At 43.8% G+C, this 21,067-nt stretch overlaps 2 protein-coding genes across 2 annotated transcripts; one reads left to right on the forward strand and one right to left on the reverse strand.

Annotated features, from left to right (window-relative positions):
- Positions 1-1,241: 1,241 nt before the first annotated feature.
- On the reverse strand, positions 1,242-8,625 carry WDR77 (WD repeat domain 77). The gene is made up of 10 exons (XM_056123320.1): positions 8,415-8,625; positions 7,984-8,169; positions 6,373-6,514; positions 5,921-5,970; positions 4,984-5,054; positions 4,792-4,846; positions 4,330-4,401; positions 3,464-3,572; positions 2,907-2,975; positions 1,242-2,339 (listed from the first exon to the last, which is right to left on the reverse strand). Exons 1-10 carry the CDS (start codon positions 8,530-8,532, stop codon positions 2,180-2,182), a joined length of 1,032 nt encoding a protein of 343 aa, XP_055979295.1. The 5' UTR covers positions 8,533-8,625; the 3' UTR covers positions 1,242-2,179.
- Positions 8,626-8,793: 168 nt separating this feature from the next.
- Positions 8,794-18,721, forward strand: ATP5PB (ATP synthase peripheral stalk-membrane subunit b). The gene is made up of 7 exons (XM_056123321.1): positions 8,794-8,944; positions 9,211-9,247; positions 10,342-10,487; positions 12,394-12,557; positions 12,915-13,040; positions 17,432-17,611; positions 18,326-18,721. Exons 1-7 carry the CDS (start codon positions 8,905-8,907, stop codon positions 18,401-18,403), a joined length of 771 nt encoding a protein of 256 aa, XP_055979296.1. The 5' UTR covers positions 8,794-8,904; the 3' UTR covers positions 18,404-18,721.
- Positions 18,722-21,067: the final 2,346 nt, after the last annotated feature.

Here is a 21,067-nt window from a genome sequence, read left to right on the forward strand (position 1 = left end):
AATCACACAAAATGAGGATATTTCCAGCTTCTGTGACCAGGTCCACTTTTTCTGAAACAATTCACAAGGACCTAGGGACTAACCCTAGTGTGATACACTTCTGGTTACTATGAAATCACCTATTTTGAGCCTTTTGCTCACTGTGGCAGCTATTCATACTGGAACTTTTGAAAGTGTCTCAATGGCAAACATTAACAGATATAAATTACTATCAGCACAGATCTCATCCTAAAGTAACATTCTTTACAGTAAGATTCTTCAAAATTTGCCTTCTTTGAGGTCATTTCAACTACCTGGATACATTCTTGCTTGTATTATTTACTTAGCTTTAAAACAGTTTTTGAGGTTTCTTGTTTGGGGCCACACCTAAGTGTGCTCAGGTCTTACTACTGTGCTTGAATCACTCCTGACCAGACTCAGGAGACCATACAGCATCCTGGGACTCAGACCTAGGTAGGCCATGTACAAGGTAAGCTCCCTATCCATTATACTACTGCTCCAGCCCCCACCTGTTTTTTTTTTTTATTATTATTATTAACACTCTGCTTACGAAATTACAAATGTCTGTTGGATGCTCAACCCACATCCCTTTCCCTTTGGTAACCTGTTCTGTGAACAGAATCTAAGGGTTTTTGTGTGTTACTTAAAAAAAAAGTGTCATGAGTTATACTATTTGTTCCAGGAATACAATGATACTGGACCACACCTACCACCAGTGAGAATATCCTTCCACCCTTTCCTTTCCCCTAACTCACCCACTCTCCCTTAGAAGGCTCAATTCTGTTGGCAGAATCAGCTATGTCTTTTGCCTTTCTACTTTGCTTAATAGGACACCCTCCATTTCCAACCATGTTAGAAAAAAACTCAAGATTTCGTCTTTTCCTATAGCTGAGTGGATTTTATTGCCTATATACAAATCTTTAGCCACTCAACAAACATAACTACAAAAGCCCATGTGTAACTGTGAGGACAGAGCTCATATGTGACAAGGGGGAAGCATGGAAACCTTATCAGTATTTTGGCCGAATTCCTTTAGACTGCCCCAGCTCCATGCCATTTTAGCTAACATAATCTTGCAAGCCTCTCACGTACATAATGATTATATTTAGTTGCAAGTCAATAGCAACTGACCCAAGACGTCTGGAAGTGGTCAAAGAAACTAAACTGGATCTGCGTGTAAGACTGACAACGCTGATAACTCACATAGGTGTCTAAACACACGTAATACACGCACACACACATTTCAAGACAGGCCAACAAAGCCTAAACTTTTTATTTCACCAACCAGTATTTGATTCTCTGATGTTGCAGTTTCAGAGTCCACAAATACAATATCAGACTTCCAGTCCCTAGAGAAGAGGGCCGAACACGAGGTGAGGGTCCAGCCTGTTTGCAGGGTGACCAACGGCAGGCATCTCTCCGCCTGTCGGTTAACTGAAATGCCTGCAAGCTCTTCAACAATCCAAACTTTTTTTCTGTGGCATCAAACATAAAAACACTTCTCACATAAACAGCTGGATATAGGCAGGAAGGGGGAGGGGTTTGCAGGTGTGGGCACCACACAGCACCAAACTTTGCATTCAGCCTGAAAATGTATTTCTTACTCAGTTTAATGGCAAGGGAATATGCAAAACTATGTGTCCCAGCTCTTACCCAGTGGGGTGGGACAGGGGTTCTGTGAACAAAGCACTGCCCGTGAAAAAAGTGAGTGGAGTGTTATTAGGGCGGAAAAAAGTTGCCCCCAGCTATAAGAATAGTAAACACACTGCTTCTAAGAATCCAGGGATACCCACTTCCCAACCTCACCCATACATGACCGATCAATTCCTCATGCACAGAGCCAGCTGGGAAGCATAAATCCCTTTTGTGAACTTCTTAGCGGGGGGTCGAAGGCAGGGGAATAGGCCCTGAGGAAGCTGTGGTGTGGGATTTTTATTCCTCATCACTAACGAAAGCTGAGTCTGTACATATACCCAGAAACAAGTATATACCTATCTTCAAGAAAGATTTCCTTTCTTAGGGCCACAGGCTCCCAGAATCAGCCACTCCCAGGCCGAGACAATGCCTATTCACAGAACAGATCTGATATGTCCAGTGTGTCTAAGGCTCCTGTGTTGTCCCACCAACTGAGAGGACAGGGCAAAGGGAACAGGGAATTCTGTCTTGTCTTGAATCCACTTTACTCCACCACACTCTCAGGTCCAGTGGCTGGCTGGGGTTCTGCGGGCACAACATGGTGGATAACCTGATGGTCCCAGCCGACAGTGGTCACGAGGAAGTGATTGAGGGGGGACCAAGTAGCATCTCGCACAAAATCTCTATGGGCTTGGCTTCTAAACCTAGAAGAAAAGACAGAAAAAGAGGGAGCATGAAACCAGAGGAAGTGAGCAGCAAATTCAAGAGAAGCCAACACACCCAGGGCACACTCTTAGGTGCAGCACACACAGTTCAATGTCCAGATGGCCTGTCACCAAAAGCAGTGTAGTTAGAAACGGGACTTGATCTGTACCCAGTGCAGCGCCAAACTTCACCCAGGAAAAAAAAGGCTAGAGCAGAAGTGAGACGGTTTAGAATCATGCAGAACATCATCGCCAAGTCAGAAATATAATTCAGGCCTCCTGCCTTTTACCCTCCTGCCTCTCATGAACCTGGGTCTTTCCATGTATATATGGGGCTATTCCTTTTCCAGAGACGGAAGGCAGACTTAGAAATCCCACCCTGCACCACACTCCTCCACCAAGCAAACAGCTGGCCAGGCATGAACCTGAGGAATCAATCAGAGACACTCAGAGGCCTGCCCGCTCCCAGTACTGGTCCTCTCCAGATAATGCACTTTTCTCTGCTGAGAAAGGGAACCAAGCCACCCGCCATGCCCTCCCAGACTCCTGATCACAGGACATACTTACACCTCAGCAAGGCCTGAGTCCAGCACAGCAAGTGAGCAGTCTTCACTGACAGAAGCCAAAAGGGGAGCACTAGGATGAACAGAAGAGAGCTGTGAAAGGCCAGGTTCAGGGTCTCTAGAGAAAAAAACCCTCATTATTGCTACCACCACCAAGCCTACTGCAAAGCTCCCTGCCCCTCTGGCAGCTGACACTTTGGTAAGGGAGACCACCACTCTCACCCACCTTACAAGTGTGGAGGATATAGAGTAACACCCAGTTCATGAACATTCTGGCAACTTAGCAGTCTCCCTCTCCTGCTTTCAAAATAACCCAGAAATACTGGCTTTTTCCACCATACATTCTGAGAAGCTCAAGTATTCAACGCTTTGAAGGCTAAGCAGGAATGAGACCAGTCACTTTTGCCCTTTTTTGCAAAGCCCATGTGCCCCCAAAGAGGCTACAAACACAAGACCCTTCACCCACAGAGACCCCAGCAAGAGCAAGTGTGTGAAGCTGCTGTCTTGATGCCTAATGCTCTGCCAACAGACCTGCTGGCGGGGTCTTGATAGGGGCAGTACCTGTGTGGGGAGAAGACCAGTCCAGTAACACACTGGGAGTGCACCGGTTTGCTGACGGCAGAGCTTGCACTCTTGGTCTCCACGAGGGAGATGGTACCACTCTCATCTCCTACAGAAGAGGGAACAAGAGCAGAGGCATTAAGAGCACATGCTGCCTCACCCAGAACAAAGATTCTGGATCCAGCCAGACCAGGACTCAATCATGGACAAGATGACCACCATGAGCCGCCATTTCCTGGGTGAAGGGCACTAGCCACTGGGTGGCTGTGAGAATTAATAGAGGTTGGCTGACCTGGGTTCGATTCCTCCGCCCCTCTCAGAGAGCCTGGCAAGCTAGCCAGAGTATCTCATCCGCATGGCAAAACCTGGCAAGCTACCCTTGATGTATTCAATATGCCAAACACAGTAACAACAAGTCTCACATTGGCCTGCTCGAGCAAATCGATGAACAACGGGAAGACAGTGCTACAGTGCAGTGATTATTGGGCTCACAAACAAGGTCACCACCCATGCAGCTTTGACGTGACAGCAGTGTGACCAGCCGAGGGGAACTGCATTCCCCACGGTGCACAGCTTGATGCTTGCTTTGGGACTCACTCTTTGCCATGCCCAGACAACAGGAGCCAAAGCAAACGCTAGGGAATCAAACGAACTGGGGCCAAAGCACCATGTTCTCCAAAGCTAAACAGAGATCACTTTGGTTCGTTCTGCCACCCAAACCCCCATCAGCATAATTTTCTAGCAGCCAAGTGTGCTGATGAGCAGCTAGAAGATTGCGCACAACTGAATTAGTAGACACTCGGCACTTGCTCACACTCATTGTCCCCTTCCCAATACACAGCACACAGGGTGACATGCTGCCTCACCCAGAACAAAGACGTCACTCTGCTGAGGATGCCAGGCCAACGAGGTGGGAAGGAAGCCAGAGGTACTGCAATCTGCAAAGGAGAGAGGAAGAATCCAGAACGGCACTCATAGCCTAGAAACTGTTCCGAAGCAATCACTCCAAATGCCAAAGCACTTTCATTAGGCTTCCTAAACCCTAAGTATGGCCCAATCCTTGACCCTCAGAGCCTGCATATATCCGTTTCTGGACACAAGTCACAGGCAACTTGCAAACTTAATGCCTGCAGTGTACAAGTCTATTTCCTCCCATCATAAAGTGCAAACAAGTCATCCAGGGATGCGCTCTTGGAGGGAAACAAAATGTTTATGTCACTCATAGCTTAGAGACTGGGCACTTAGCAATGCCCTGACTATGGCCAACAAATAGGCTCTTCTAAGAGGGTTCCAAGTATCACCTTCCCACCACCGAGTCTCTGACTCACCCATCTGTGATGCTGGCTTGGGACATCGTGTATCCCATAGCAAAACTCGATTGTCCTGGAAGAGGGCAGAAAAAGGACTTCACAATCTAAAGCAGCTGCACTTGCCAGGTTTCCAGGCTCTAAGCCTAGAAGGTCTGAGTGTATTGGGGGGGTGAGGGGGGGGCGGGGGAGGAAGTGGCAGCTGCAGCTCACCTCACTGCAGGAGAGAAATATAGAGTCTTCGTGGGGAGAGGCTGCCACACAGGTCACCTCCCCAGAGTGAGCTGCAAAGGAGAAAGAGAAACAAAAGAAGCTGGAGGCAGCATGACCCAGCAGTCCAGATTACATCATGCCTTTTGTTTCTTTAGATAAATGGTGCTTCCATGGTCAGTGCTAACTTCTCTGTTTTTATGTTTTACTTTCTTCCCTTCTGCTACTCATTCCAAATCCCTGAAGGGAGACAGGGCGGTAGTTCAATGGGCTGAGAATTGCTTGTGTGCATGAGGCCTCGAGTCAACCCCTGGCACTGGCATGACCAGGGATGACGCCCAGCACTGTCAGATATGGCCCACAAAACAAAAACCCCAAATCCCTTAAAGTCTTATAGTGTTCATCTCCTGTACTTTCCAAAAGGCTTGTCTCTGTGGTTTATTTTGTGGAAGGTGCAATAAATCCCTTTTCTTCATGTTGGCCTTCCATGGATTCTAAGATGGAAAAGAAATCTATGGAAGGCAGTTTAAGCCAATCTTCTGCCTTGGAAAGTTTGATCACTGCATTGCAGAGAGGTAGTTTCCAAAACTTATAGTGAGTACAGTACACAGCAGATAACAAAAACTTTAGTACAGGGATCTTATGAAAGTCTTCAAATCATCTTGAAAAACAGTACCCTCTCGCATATTTAAAAATTGATAGTAAAGCTTAATTAGATCATTTCTGGTGACCCCCTTATAGATTTGTTCCAAGCATACATTTCTCAAGACTTTGGATGGTCATAGTAAGAGCAAAGGCCTGCCAGTAGCTTTGGAAGAAAACTCTTAGGAATGCAATATGCTGTTCCTAATATTTTAGCAACACTCAAAGAGCCCACCCAAAGAAAAGAACAGAAACAAAAGTGAAGGCCAGGACTAAAAAGGAAAGAGAGAGCACTCACCCCGGTAGGAATTCTGTACAGTCTGCTGGGTAAGGTCCCAAACCTTTATGCTAAGATGCAAAAGATCACAGGAATTTAATTTGACCTACACTGTCTACATAAAAATAAGTGTTCACACACAAACATCCTCTTGTTTCATGTCTCTGCCTACTAGGCTTCAGTTATTACCCATCTACCACAGCATACTACAAAATCTCTAAGCCAGTAGATTCTTAAAACTGTACCTAAACATCAATTGAGATGGGTAAGATATTAAGACACCACAAAGAATGACCCATAACAGAGTCTAAGAACAGGGACCCAAGATCGGAGAGACAGTACAAGGGTAACCTGTTTGCTTGCATGTGGCCAACATTGATTCAATTCCCAGCATCCCAGGTGCCTTGAGCCAGGTAGTGATCCCTGAGCATCGCCAAGAGTGGCCCCAGAAAAGAAATAGATCAGAGACCCACCAGAAGTCTTTGCTACCACTGACGGCCCGAGTGCCAGAGCTCAGGGCACTGACTGAAGACACTATGTCATCGTGCTCATACTTGCAGAACTTGCTGACAATGAGAGACTCATTCTCATCTAGTTCCCACAACTCCACAGCACCTGTTGGGATAAGACAAGGGTGAGAAATCAGCCTGGATTATATTAAGATGCAATGTACTTGAGTTTTCAAGTAGTCTGTTGAATGGAAATAACAAAGTTATTTCCACAAAGTCTATATCCTTAGGTCATGTCACTAACTCCAAGCAATTTGTTTTACACTGGCATCACTCTTTTCCTAATAAACAGGTAGGATGAGTCTCTTTTAGAAAAGGACAGAAACCAGGGCCAAAGAAATAGTACAAGTAAGGTGCTTGCTTTGCATGCAGCTGACTAGGGTTCAATCCCTGGGATCCCTATGGTTCCTTGAGCCCTACCAGGAGTGATTCCCCGAGCACAGAGCCAGGAGTAAGCTCTGAACACCGTTGGGTGTGGCCTTAAAACCAAAATCAGCGCGCCCCTTCACCCCCCAAAAAACAAATAAAAAAAAACACATAAGGTTAGAACAGCTGGTAAAACATATGATCCCACTTTCAGTGTCAAAATATTAGAAATCAAGATGCTAGGAGAAAAGGATGAAGCCTCCACAACGGTTAAATGATTAAATCAACCCTATTATTTGGACATTTTGAACAAGTAGCTTACAAAGTCTTACAAAACACACTGAATGATTAAATGATTTACACAGTAATACCTAAGTATAGGACTGGAGTGATAGCACAGCAGGTAGGGTGTTTGCCTTGCATGCCGCCGACCCGGGTTCAATTCCTCCGACCCTCTCAGAGAGCCCAGCAAGCTACCAAGAGTATCCCGCCCGCACGGCAAAGCCTGGAAAGCTATCCGTGGCGGATTCAATATACCAAAAACAGTAACAAATCTCACAATGGAGACGTTACTGGACCCGCTCGAGCAAATCAATGAACAAAGGAAGGACAGTGCTACAGTGCTACCTAAGTAAAGAAAATGCCCAAATATTTCTTGATTAAGTAGTGTTTAAACTCCAGTTCAGAGAAGCTATCTTTAATGTCCTACTTTCAATCTTTTCATAAAATACCTGCTAAAACCCAAATTTCAGTTAAAAAAAAAAAGTCAATGCCACTTGCTATAGCTGAGCCTGACATGCAAAGTAAAGAAAGGGAGTTAGTAAAGTGAGAAGCGGGTAGAGACTAATAGTACACACTGGTTTCAGAATCGTCTTTAAAACCAGGATTATTCTTGATCTGACTTGGGAGGGAGGATGGGTGGGGTGGGGGGGGGGGTCGTTCAGGAAGGTAAGAAAACTGACTACACTTTAGTTCTTAATTTCATCATGAATTTTGTTAGGTTCCCACCAGCTCATTTAGAATGTTGCAAAAGAAGTTTTAAAATGAAAGAACATTTAAAAAAAAAGAGTCTGCACAGGACTTCTCATTTGAGCTCAAACCCCTGGACTTCTCCCAAGCATGGAGGTGGGGGGACATTAAGGATTGCACCCAAGCTGACCTGTAGCCCTGACCTCCAACTCCACCTGTGGCGCTGAGAGCACGACTCACCTGAATCAGAAGCTACTAGGATGCCTCTGTCCCCTACCCAAGTGAGATCAGCCACTCCCGCCTCGGTCTGGACGCCCGCGGAGCAGAAGCCTTCGTTGGGGGCAGCACAAGGGTCCTTGAAAAGCCAGAGGGAGCCGGCCCAGCAGCGGCCACTCAGGCTGGAGGCCCCGAGCAGAAGCGCTCCATCTAAGGGAGACACAAGCTGTCAGCGCGTGAGAAGGCACGGGCTCGTCTCCATGGCGACCGCACGGGCGAGCACGCGGGCTGGGGCTGGCTCGGAGCTCCGGAAGGCGGGGCAGGGCTGGAGCCTTGAGTTCGGCGGCGCCGGGCGGGGATCGGGAGGGCGGGAGGGGCGGGCTGGAAAGGCGAGTCCCGCGGAGGGGTGGCCCGGGCCAGCACGCGAGGGGGCCCAGGCCCGGATCTCAGCTCACCCGACCGGTACCGCGCAACCTCCAGCTGCCGCTCCATGCAGGCAGGCGCGTTGGGGGGCAGGTTCCATTCGCGCGTCGCCGGGGGCACGGCCAGGGGCGGCGGGGTTTCTTTCCGCATCTCCACGGCTCCAAAGCCACCCGAGTGCCACGCTGGACGCCCGCCGAAGATTCAAGGCCCGCAGAGGAAGCCCACGTGGTGGCCCTCTGGGCCTCCGCCCCTCTCGTCCCTGCTCGGCTCTCGACTTCTCGCGATGATTGCTGCTAGCGGGCCATTCCGCTTTCCGGCGGCCGCCCTCAGGCAACAGGTTCTCGACTCGCCGCGCCTCTTCTCGCGAGATTTGCCTTCTACGCAAGGCGAAGTTGGTGGCAATGAGGGCTCGGCGTTCGCCTCTCGCGAGACTTGTGAGCGGCCATCTTGCTCCTGCCCTGACCGTCTCCCGTCCGGGTCACCGGGACCTTAAGAGGGCTGCCGCCTGGACCCCTGCTGACCATGCTGTCCCGTGTGGTAGTTTCTGCGGTCGCAGCAGCGGGTAAGACCGCGACCCGTGTTGTTGGGGTGACTGCACAGCAAGCGCGTCTAGCATCGCAGGGTTGGGAGACGAGGAGGGGGAGAAGGGGCAGCGAGACTTGGGCCCGATTGGGGAGTGATTGGCACCGCGTCTGGGGTGAACACGGGGCTCTCGGGGGGCCGAAAGGAGGGGTTCCTGGCCCCAGCGGTTCGACCCCGCCGTATCCTAGGGAGCGGCACTCCGGGGCTCCCCTTGACCTTGCTGACCTGCGGCTTGTGCTTTTGCAGCCCCCGCTCTGAAGAACGCAGCCCTCCTCGGCCCGGGGTAAGTGTGCGGGGACCCAGTACCCCGTTAGTCGCCGGGGCGGTGTTGGCGTTTCACTTTGGGGTGACCTCCACTTTGCCTTGGACTGACAAGAACTTTCCCGGGGGATTTTGAACCCCTTAAAGCTTCAAACCTGTGTGCTCCGTGCTCTGGTTTAGGGGATCCTGTTTGAGAGGATCCTACTGAGAAGTGATTGTTTTAAGCAAACAGGGGATACTGTTAGTAGAACCGGAAGCGGCGTCCTCTAAGCCCCGCCCTCTCCCCGTGACCTTCACCGAGTCTCTGGGTGTCCCCACCCCCAATTTCCTGACCCTCTATCACCAGCAGGGACAATTAAAGGGAGCGTTGGAAGTTTGTTTCCACTCTTGACACCCCGAATTCGGACTTTGGCCGTCAGATCATCAGAAGTAAGAGAAATCATTCACGCATTGCGAAGACAGTTATGTGACCCCCCCCACCCCCCCTCAGATCACCAGAATTAATAAATGTGAGTCGGCTGGAAGAGGTGCCTGAAGAGGTGTGATTTAGTCCTGAGCCGCAGTCTGGTGCACCAAATTTCTGGGCTCACAAGCCTTGTCGCCTCAGCCAGGAGGTTTGAGACTCCTGTGAAACTCAAAAAAACTGCCCTGAAAATATGATTGACTGGAGAGATAGTGCAGCGGGTGGGGCACGTGCCTTGCATGTGCCCAACCCGGCTTCAATTCTTGACACCTCATGTGGTCCCCCAGAGCTCTGGGTGTGGTGCATGCAAGACAGGTGTCTTAACCTTTGTACTGTATGCCCAATCCAGAGAGTCTTAGGTTTAAACCCAGGTTGTCTCTTAAATATGTCCGTGCCAACAGTAGACATAGTGCTCGCCACATAACCTCCGAGAGATGGATGAATTTCTGCTGTTAGCTAGAAGGCTGTTAGGTCCATCTCACACAGCTAGTTACTAAATCCTGACGTTCTTATCCTTATTATGTTCTCTTCCCAGTACGGTGGTAAGAAACTACCTTGGCATCATCCTAGTTTCCACTGAATGTTTATAATACAGCGCGCATTGTGTTCTCTGTAAAGAATATGGTTTGACTTTGTGTCATTGCTCTCTGCAGGGTATTGCAGGCAACAAGGATTTTTCACACAGGGCAGCCAAGTCTCGCACCTGTACCACCTCTTCCTGAACATGGAGGGAAAGTAAGGATGGGGCTGATCCCTGAGGAGTTTTTCCAGTTCCTTTATCCTAAAACTGGTGTAACAGGTAATCATTTGTGTTTGTTAGTATGCTAGTGGGCTAGAGCGATAGCACAGCGGTAGGGCATTTGGCTTGTGCGCGGCTGGCCAAGCCGGGTTCAATTAAGCTACCGAGAATATCTCGGCCACGGGGCAAAGCCTGGCAAGCTACCCATGACGTATTCAATATGCCAAACACAGTAACAACAAGTATCACAATGGAGACGTTACTGGGCCCGCTGGAGCAAATTGATGAACAGGAGGATAGTGCTAAGTAGGCTAGTATGGTTTGGTTTCTGTTAACCTAGAATTTTAGTATTTAACATGTTTCACTTATACCCAGATACCAAGTCGGTTGTTTTTAAAAGAAAATTAGAAGTGATTCAGTATGACAGTTGATTTGGGGGCCAAGAGTTTGGTTCAAGTGGCAGAGCACATTCCTTGGATGAGCAAAGCCCTGGGTTAGCCATCTCTTCTCTTTAATGCTTCCACCCCCTATTGATTTGTTGCTCTGATTTGTCTTTGGAATAAATTTGTTTAGAATTTTAAACTCAATTTTATAGCATCATCTCCAGTTATTGATAAATCAAATACCTTCTCTAAACCAGGCTTAGTTCTAGGCATAGAATGGTAAACTAAAGAACCTTCCAACTTGGAACATTTTATCTTGGCATAGAAAATAAAAGTAAATTTATAGTATGTTTTCAGGTAATGGAGAAAGATATGTAAATTCAAATAAAGCCAGATAAAACAAGAGAATTCATTACATTGAATATGTAAGTATGAAAACAAATTGGAACAGATTTACCAGTTTTTTTTCCTATCGAAAGGCATAAAACTTCTAAAACCTTGAATATTTTTGCTTTCATGCACATAATTTAATCCTTGAAACAGTCATATTAGTCCTTAAAATAGTCCTATTAAGGAGGCATTTTTATCATACAGAAAAATTAAAAAACTAAAGAACTTGACATTCTGTCAAGTTGGTCTGGCCTTTTGATTAATTCTCATGTTCTTTCTAATACACATAAAGTCAAGCTCTTGCCTATACCCATCTACTGTTGGAATGTTAAAAACCAAGTAACATTTCCCTAAGGGAAGTTAAAAGAAATATTAATATTCTTTTTCTTTTTGAGTCACACCCAGCATTTCACAGGGGTTACCCCTGCCTCTGCACTCAGGAGTTACTCCTGGCGGTGCTTGGGGGACCATCTGGGCTGGGAATTGAGCCCGGTTCGGCCGCGTGCAAGGCAAATACCCTACCTGCTGTGCTATTGCTCCAGCCCCTATTCTCAAATATTTTGTTGCACATATTGTATCTGAAAATAACAAGACACCTTTTTAGAACATTCTGTTTACTGAGCAAGTATGCTTTGGACTTGATATATGTTGTCTCAGTTTCATTAACCCTGTGAAGAAGGTACTACTTCCATTTCACAGATAAGAAACAAGGCAAATACTTGACATTTGTAGTGCCCTCCAGTGCCAGAAAGTTGAGTACACATTCTTCTCCAGTGCACAAAATTATTTTCTATGTTAGACTACGTATTGAGTCACAAAACATATCTCCATAAAATTAAGATGGTAATCATATCAACGATACTCAGACTGATGCTTTGAAAATCGAAATTAATTACAAAGTGAAGTGTGGAGAGAAAAATTTGGAAATGAATAAAAAGAAACACAGAGATAGTTTATACTTCTCAGGCTTAGAAGTTGATACTTCACAGTCTTTAAAGTTGGCAGTCATTCCTTGAGGCCAGATCCTGTACTTTCATTTCCAGAATACTGTTACTCAAAGCAGTGTTCTAGCCTACCCTTGAATCATTTTAATCACTACTTGCTTTCAACTAATCAGATACAGAAATACCTTTTTATTGTCACCTTTTAGATGTAGCATGACTATTATAAAATAACTTTTTTTTTTCTTTTAGGACCCTACGTGCTTGGTACTGGGCTTATCTTGTATTTCCTATCCAAAGAAATATATGTGATTACCCCAGACACTTTCTCTGCCATATCAACAATAGGGTTGCTTGTCTATTTGGTTAAAAAATATGGTGCCTCTGTTGGAGAATTTGCTGATAAACTCAATGAGGTAAGAATAACCATTAGTCTGCCTTCTTTCCAATTTAAGACTATTGTTAAGGTATAAGGGATAGCAAATGGTATATTTGAATGAATGTTGGTAGAAGAGCCTGCCAAATGAATTATTATTATAAGTGCTAATGCTAATGTATTTGAGGTGAGTTTTTTTTTTTATGATCTTTTCCATACATTTGTTCATTCAACAAGGTGGTTATATATCTGCTTTGGATATTTTTTTAAGGATTTGTACGTTTCTTAAGAATTTGTGTGCCTCTTTGTATAAATGAAAGGTATAAATTGAGGAAATGCTAAATAAATATAGTTTTATTACTTTTATTGATGATTGTTTTAAATATCATAATTGCAGCAAAAAATTGCCCAGCTAGAAGAGGTGAAACAGGCTTCCATCAAGCAAATCAACGATGCGATTGAGATGGAGAAGGCACAGCAGGCACTGGTTCAAAAGCGCCATTACCTTTTTGATGTCCAGAGGGTAGGTTTCAGAACTTTCCAAGGAGAAAGAAATTCCTTGTGTGTGTTTAAATTTAGGATCTCTTTGGAGGAATAGATGGAGCATATTTTATTTAGTGTAGAAAAGTTCCGGGTAAGATTGTCACATAGCTTTTTAAACATTTAGACCTATAAATTGAACTTATTTATTCCATTAGAATTATTACTCTAAAATTAGCAGTAAGTTATAAAGCAATACATTTTTATTCCACGCAAAAGGAAAATGGTCATTAAAGTATAGCTGATTAAAAATGTCATTCATTGTCTAAGCCAACAGGTAAAATAAGTGCTTTGGGTTTTAGGCATGCTTACAAGAACACCTTGTACCTGTTAGGACAAAATCTGATAGCTTGCATTCTAGGTTCACAAAGCAAATTCAGGTCACAGTAGAGGTTTTTTCATATTAAAATAGTTCCTAAACCAATTTTCAGAACATGTTGATGTACTTGTTACTCACTTGGAACCCTGTGTCTGGTGTTTAAAGTGAAATGCCTTTGAAAAAACATGCTACAGAAAACCGAGATGCTACGGTCAAATATTATCTGAATTAATGATCGAGGCCATTGTTCTCTCATGTTGTCTCAGCATAGCATGTGGGTCAGAATCATCTTTGGTGTGGGCTTTTTGGGGGGGGGGGGGGAGGGAATGCGTTAGGTTTGAAGTTTTGTTTTGGTTTTGTGGGTATTTTGGGACAACACCCATTGATTCTCAGGACTGACTCCTGACTCCATGCTTACGGATTATTCCTGAGGAGCACAGGGACCTATAGGATGCCAGCGATCCAATCTGGGTTTGCTGTGTACAATGCAAAAACCTACCTGCTGTACTGTCTCTCTGACCCTGTGGTGAAGGGTTTTTTTAAGCCCGTCTCAAGACCTGTGAAGTCAGAACCTCTGGTAACTGCTGCATAAGGATCTTTAAAAAAAATGAATCACCTATATGCATGTTTTAAAACTTCAGGAAATTTTAAAACCTCTTGCCATGCGTGTTTAGGTTACAACTGAAAGATACTTCTGCCTTATAAATAATACTTATGCAATCTGGCTTTTGAAGTTGTAGCTTTTTCATAATAAGTGGTAATCATTGAAATAACTTGTTTGTGAGCTATTTATTTAGTAGCTACTTATTGAAAGATCTTCCTGTGTAGAGATTCTTGTCATAGCAGGTTGCTGGGAATGCAACAGAACAAAACAAAATTTCTGCCTTCATAAAATCTGCTTTCCAACAAGGAATTGGAATTACAGGAAGTAAATAATTGAACAGCTGTGAACTTTAGTTGATACTATGTAAAGAATTGATTGTTTTATTGCATAGTCTAGAAAAGAATGTACTGATATATTTGAACAGACACCTATAGACGTAGTGATGATCAAAATTGTATTTCTGGGGAAATAATTTAGGCAGAGGGAAGAACAATTGCCAGGGCCTTAAACTTGGAATCTTGCTTGGTTGGCCCAGGAAAGATGAGGAAGCCAGTGTACTAAAGAGGCACAAGTGAGAGAAAAATTGGAAGCCCACGTGTAAAAGCGGCGTGAATAACAGGGAGAACTGATGGAGACAAGATCAAAGGCAGGCGGATGCTAGAGGATGGAGACTCAAGGCTCCTGATAACAACATAGATGAGAGTCAGCAATGCTTCTGAGCACAGGAGTGAAGTTATCCCACAGATGCTTTGAAGGGCCACCTGACTGCCTTATGCTTCTTATATACTGCCTTATACTTCAAAGACTGCAAGTAGTCTTTGGTCTTAAATGCTTTGTTTTGAAATGCCTGCCACTTAGCCGAGTCAGCATGTTGAATGGATCATTGTACATATGAATATAGAATTGTGGGGAGGATTCCAGGTTGGATATTTGAGATTCATTTACTTAGGTGACACTTAAAGCCATAAATTTTAAACACAAAATAGAGGAAAACAAGAACTGTTTTTTGTTTTCTTATTGTCATCAGTCCCTAGGAATTTTCCATTAAAACTTTGTAATATGAGGATTCTGGGAGACCTTGTAAAAAATTATTTTAGAGGCTGGGTAGAACATTTGCCTTGCATGCAACCAACCCAGGTTCTATCCCTGACATCCCATATGGTTGTATGGTTTCCCAAGCACCTCCAGGAGTGATCTCTTAGCTCAGAACCAGGAGTTAACCCCTGATCATTGCTAGAAACAAATTAGTATAGATAACTGTCAAAGTTGTTCAAGAAGTCTTTTTTGAATCACTGTCAGATACACAATTACAAATCTTTCATGATCAGGTTTCAGTCACACAATGTTCCAATACCCATCCCTTTACCAGTGTACATTTCCCACCACCAGTGTACCCAGTACCCCGCCTCCCTGCTTCTATATAAGGGACTGCCTCCCTCTTTCCCTCCTTCCTCCCTCTCCCTCGCCCCCCCAGCCCCCCCCCCCCCCCCCCCCCGCTCTCTCCCTCCCTCTCTCATCTCCCTCTTACTCCGTCCCCACCAATGGCTCTTCTTTCCCTCCCTACTTTTTGGCATTATGGTTCTGAATACAGATACTGAGAGGCCTTCATGTTTGGTCCCTTACCCAATTTCAGCCCACATCTCCCATCCAGAATAATCCCTTCCACCATCATTGTCACAGTGGTCCCTTCTCTATTCCAATTGCCCTCTCCCCTGGCACATGAGGCATAGATCAATCCGCCTGGCCCTTGTTTCTACTGTCCTTGGGTGTTAAGTTACATAATGTATGTTGTTTTTTAATATCCCACAAATGAGTCTTATCATCTATGTCTGTCTCTCTTCTAACTAATTTCACTCAGCATGATACTTCAAGTCGATCTATTTATAAGCATATTTTATGACTTCATTTTTTTCTCTCAGCTGCATTGCCTTCCATTGTGTAGATACACTATTGTGTCTTCAACCAGTTGTCTGTTGTCAGGCACTCAGGTTGTTTCCAGATTCTAGCTATTGTGAACAGTGCAGTGAACATACAATTGCTGATGGTATTTCTTCTGTGTGTTTTTGCATGTTCTGGGTATATTCCCCGAAAGTGGTATTGCTGGGCTATATGAAAGCACAGTTTCTAATTTTTTGAAGAATGCCCATATTGTTTTTCAAAAAAAAGCTGAACCAGTTGGCATTCCCACCAATAATGAAGGAGAGTCCCTTTGTCCTTACATCCATGCCAGCACTGGTTTTTCTTGTTTTTGATGTGTGCCAGTCTCTGTGGTGTAAGATGATTTCTCATTGTTGTTTTGATTTGCATCTCCTGATGATTAGCCATGTAGAACATTTTTTTGTGTGTTTTTTGGCCATTTGTATTTCTTTTTTTGAGGAAGTTTCTATTCATTTATTCCCATTTTTTGATGGGGTTAGAGTTTTTCTTGTAAAGTTCTACCATTGCCTTATATATCTTGGATTTGAACCCCTTTTTTGATGAGTATTGGGTAAATAATTTTTCCCATTCCTTGGGCTGTCTCTGATTTTGGTCACCATTTCTTTCAAGGTGCAGAAACTTCTGAGTTTAACGTAGTCCCGCTTGTTTATCTTTGCTTCCACTTTCATCATCTTTAAAGATGCCTTTAGCATCAATATCATGTAGGGTTCTGCCCACATTTTTCCCCATGTACCTTAAGGATTCAGGTCTGATCCTGAGGTCTTGAATCCATTTTAATCTGACTTTTTTTTTCCCTGGTGTTAGAGAGGGGTCTGAGTTCTTTTTTTTTTTTCCTCCAGGTAGGAGTTCTTTTTTTTTTTTCTCCAGGTAGCTGCCCAGTTTTCCCAGCACCACTTGTTGAAGAGGCTTTCCTTGATCCACTTCATGTTTCTTGCTCAAGGAGCCTTATTTTAATGATATGCAAAGAAATTGATGGCAGGTGCTGGGGTGTAAAATCAAGATTTTATTCTGGGAGCTACTCCTAGTGACTAGTGGGAAGGGGAACATGCAGTACGAGGAGTTGACCCTTGGGCCTCAGTACATGGAAGGCATGTGCTCTACCAATTGAGTCACATCTCAGCCTGGGAATCAAGATTTTACCTCAGTTGGAGAGTAGGATTACATATTAACATTAAGCAGAGAGATCCTGATGTGAGAAAGTGGGCTAAGATTCATTCATAGTGAATGGAAGCAATGTTTGTATGTACATACACCTAATTTATTACTTCTGGAGGGACACAAATACATGTAGGTTGTTAGCCTATGGATGTTCTGAAAGAGACTTATTTTTTACTGTAGATTCTTTAAAATGCATTTTACCATGTGCTGTTAGGAATTATTTACTGTGTGCATTTGTTTCCTATTCACAGTACATAAAAGAATTTTGCATAAAATATAAGTATGGAGGCATGCTAATTGTCAGAATCCTCAAGAGCTAAAGTAACCTCTTCATCATTACTTAATTCTGTTTCAGAATAACATTGCTATGGCTTTGGAAGTTACTTACCGGGAACGGCTGCATAGAGTACACAAGGAGGTGAAGAATCGCCTGGACTATCATATCTCTGTTCAGAATATGATGCGTCGCAAGGAGCAGGAACACATGATTAACTGGGTGGAGAAGCACGTGGTACAGAGTATTTCTGCCCAGCAGGTACGTGCTTGAAATCTTCTGGAATCATATTAGCATCCCTGACACGCATCTCTCTTAGAATAAGAGTAGCTGGTTAGCTCAGAAACAGCAGTGGTCCTGATGACAGGAGACTTCCATTCATGTCCCATCATTTGGATTGCGTTAACTAAGTAACTTTCTCTTTAATACCTGGACACTGGCCAAAGCTACTTCTAGGCTGCTCTATTTCCTGTATAGTATCTTGAAAAGAAATTTTTAGACGTGTCAAGTCATTTTCTGTATAATCATACAGAGCTAGAAAAATTGGGCCCACCAACATTTGGTCTATTGTTTGTGTTTCTCTTTTAGCTATCGTATGTAAAAGTGATTATCTTAAATTGAAAGCTAAAAATTTTTTTAGAACAGATTAAGGATTTTATGAACTTTCTGTATTAGTTTAATGGGTTAGTATTTCTCACGTATCTGTTAGCTATATGGCCAATGGAGCAGCATATGGTAACAGTATAGTATTGGCTTCAGAGTCCATGCGGGTCTCACAATAATTATGATCCACGGAATTTTAATTACTTCTCTGGGCCTTCTTAAAATAAATTGAATTTTTTTACTTTTAAAAAATTTTTAAGACAGCAATTCATCTGAGTTCTGACCCAGTTGGAGAGATTCTTTGGCATTTTAGTGTTTATAGAATTATATGATTTGGAAAGGTCTAACCCATTTTCTCTTTCTTTATCACAGGAAAAGGAGACAATTGCCAAGTGCATTTCAGATCTAAAGCTGCTGGCAAAGAAGGCTCAATCACAGCCAGTTATGTAAGATGTCTGGCCCCATTGAGATGACTAGAGGTGGTTGACACTAAATAGAAAATATTCTGCTTGACTGAATCTTTCTGTTTTGCTGTCTACTGAAGTAACAATTTACCGTTCAAGTTCAATTATAGTGAGAAAAAGAAAGAATCAGCAATCTGTTGGCCAGTGAGATGTTTCAATCCTACTTTCTGTGCGTTTTGAACTGTTCCATGATCACGTTTAAATACAGTTTGTCTTTAGTAAAATTTGGTGCCTGACTAAAGGTTGCCCAATTATACTTTTAATTAATTCTGTCATCTTGGAATAAAGTAACAGTTGAAACAAGGATTATCTAGTTGTATTTTTTTAATACATTTTCTGTATTCATCATGTGTGCAAAAATTACAAATGTCATTGAACTTAAGTTCATTAGACCTTTTCGTAGTAAACGTTCTGGAGTTCACTGATAAATTATAGGATAGCACTCTCCTCCCAGTGTTCATTGATTTGTTCGAGCGGGCCCAGTAACGTCTCCATTGTGAGACTTGTTACTGTGTTTGGCATGTCCAATACGTCACAGGTAGCTTGCCAGGCTTTTCCCTGCAGGCAAATTATAGGGTGTACAAAGCTTTGGCATCAACCTTGGCCCCTTTCTTACTATCCTATCCATCAGTAAGTTCTGCTGTCTCAATTATCACAAATCGTTTCACTTCTGTTAGTACCTATTCCAAGCTACAATGTTTCTCTTTCTGTGGTTTCTCTACCACAGTTATCTGTTGTCACTCCTGAATCCTTTTAACAATTCTCACAGCCAAAGTGAGCTTTACAACTGTAAGTCCAATAATACTCCCCCCTTCCCACCTCCTCGAAAGTTCTGCTCCCTCAACTTAGAACAGAATCTAGTTCTTACCATCACTGACAAAACCATGTATTACAGAACCCAAATATTTAGCTTGCATCTATCAAGATTTAAGCTGTGAATTCCAACTTCCAGGAACAACAGAAGACAAAATTAATGACATCAGAAGAAGTCCTTAAGTTGGGAAATATGCGTCCCATTTTTAGGTCTTCACTTCAGCCCTAGGGTCATCCCAGTCTGAAAGAGCTGGCTAAGAGGCTAAGTCATGTCTTCTAGGGCATCACAGGCCTGGAGCAATTAAAACTACAGCATGTACCTGGCGTATTGAAGGCCCATGATTGATTCCCCGGCACTGCATAGTCCTTCAAACACCACTGGGAAGTAATCCCCAAGCTTTGAGGAATAGTTTTGAGGACACCACCAGGTGTCCAAAACCAAGAACAAAGAGGAATTAGAAGTGAGACTCCAAGACTCATCAAAAAATAAACCATTCCCACCACACACAGCTGCACCCCAGGAACACAGATGAGCCCCAAATCACCAGCCCTTACACCAATTAAAACAAGTCCATGGCGCAGAGAAATAGTTGTAGGGGTTAAGGGGTTTGTCTTCATGCAACTGACCAAGATTCAATCCCTGGGACTAACATGGTCTTTCAAGCATGGTGGGAACAACCACTGAACACAGAACTGGGAGTAGCCCCTAGAACTGTGGGGTGTCGCCCAAATCTCTCCCCCCAAAAAGCTCTTAAAAAACAAGAATAAAATTGAATCAAGTCCTGAATTAACAGACACCCAGATTGCTGGCGCTCCCCATGAAAGAACTTGTTTAGAGAAGAATGACTCCTAATATATTGGTTCTACAAATGATTTTTCTAACCCAATTAATAACCCAACTTAATAAGAGATTATCAGGTAACTAGAAGATAAGATTCTAAGGGCAAGAGCTGTATGAAAAAGCTTCTTATTGTAAATAAAGCTATAGAAAGTGTACCTTGAAAGTAAAGTCTAAAGCTTTCCTTATTTATCTTGGTGAGGTTTTTTTGGTTTCTGTTTTTATGTTGTGGGTTTTTTTTTTTGTTACCTGGCATGTTCAGGGGTTACTCCTCGCTCTCCACTCAGGAAAACTGGTGGTGCTCAGGGGACCATATGGGATGCAGGGGGTCGAACCCTGTTAGAGTGCATGCAAGGCAAGTGCCCTGCCCACTGTACTATCACTTCACCCCCCCCCCCCCAAAAAAAGACTGTTTTTATATGTCTTGTATTCCTCTATCCAGAGGCAAGATCAGAATAAACATGTGAATCCCCCCAGTATTTCACCACATAATTGTGGTAAGTTGTATATGAAATTTTTCCTTTTGCAGAGTGAGTGGGGTATGACTGTTATGTGGAGTTTTGTTTTTACTGTATCAGTATTCTTGAAGAAAAAATACCCATTCCTTGATGCTTACTATCATTAGTGCAACATTTGATTGCATGTGTTGTGCCCGAGTTTCAGATCCCCAATTACGGAGAGACCAAGTCCAAGACATATAATACAAGACATATAAGACAAGAATACAAGACATATAAAAACGATAATGCAAAAGCAAAGGAACTTTTTTACTAGCCCAAGCCAGCGCTGGCTCAAGCTAGGGTCCAAGTCTCATTCAACGCAGTGGAGTCTTGACAAAGACCCCCGACTCCAAATCATAAGCAATTTATATAGGGTTCAGAGTTAAGAGGCAATTTATATACAGGTCTATTTTTAGCATCAGCGCTATTCCAGTGGTGGTCAGCAGTTAGGCAATAGTTAGCAACAGTTTCTAAGGAGGGAACAGTGACCCTCATGACC

The sequence above is a fragment of the Sorex fumeus genome, unplaced genomic scaffold (genome assembly GCF_029834395.1).
Source record: "Sorex fumeus unplaced genomic scaffold, SorFum_2.1 ptg000047l, whole genome shotgun sequence".
Classification (NCBI taxonomy): domain Eukaryota; kingdom Metazoa; phylum Chordata; class Mammalia; order Eulipotyphla; family Soricidae; genus Sorex; species Sorex fumeus.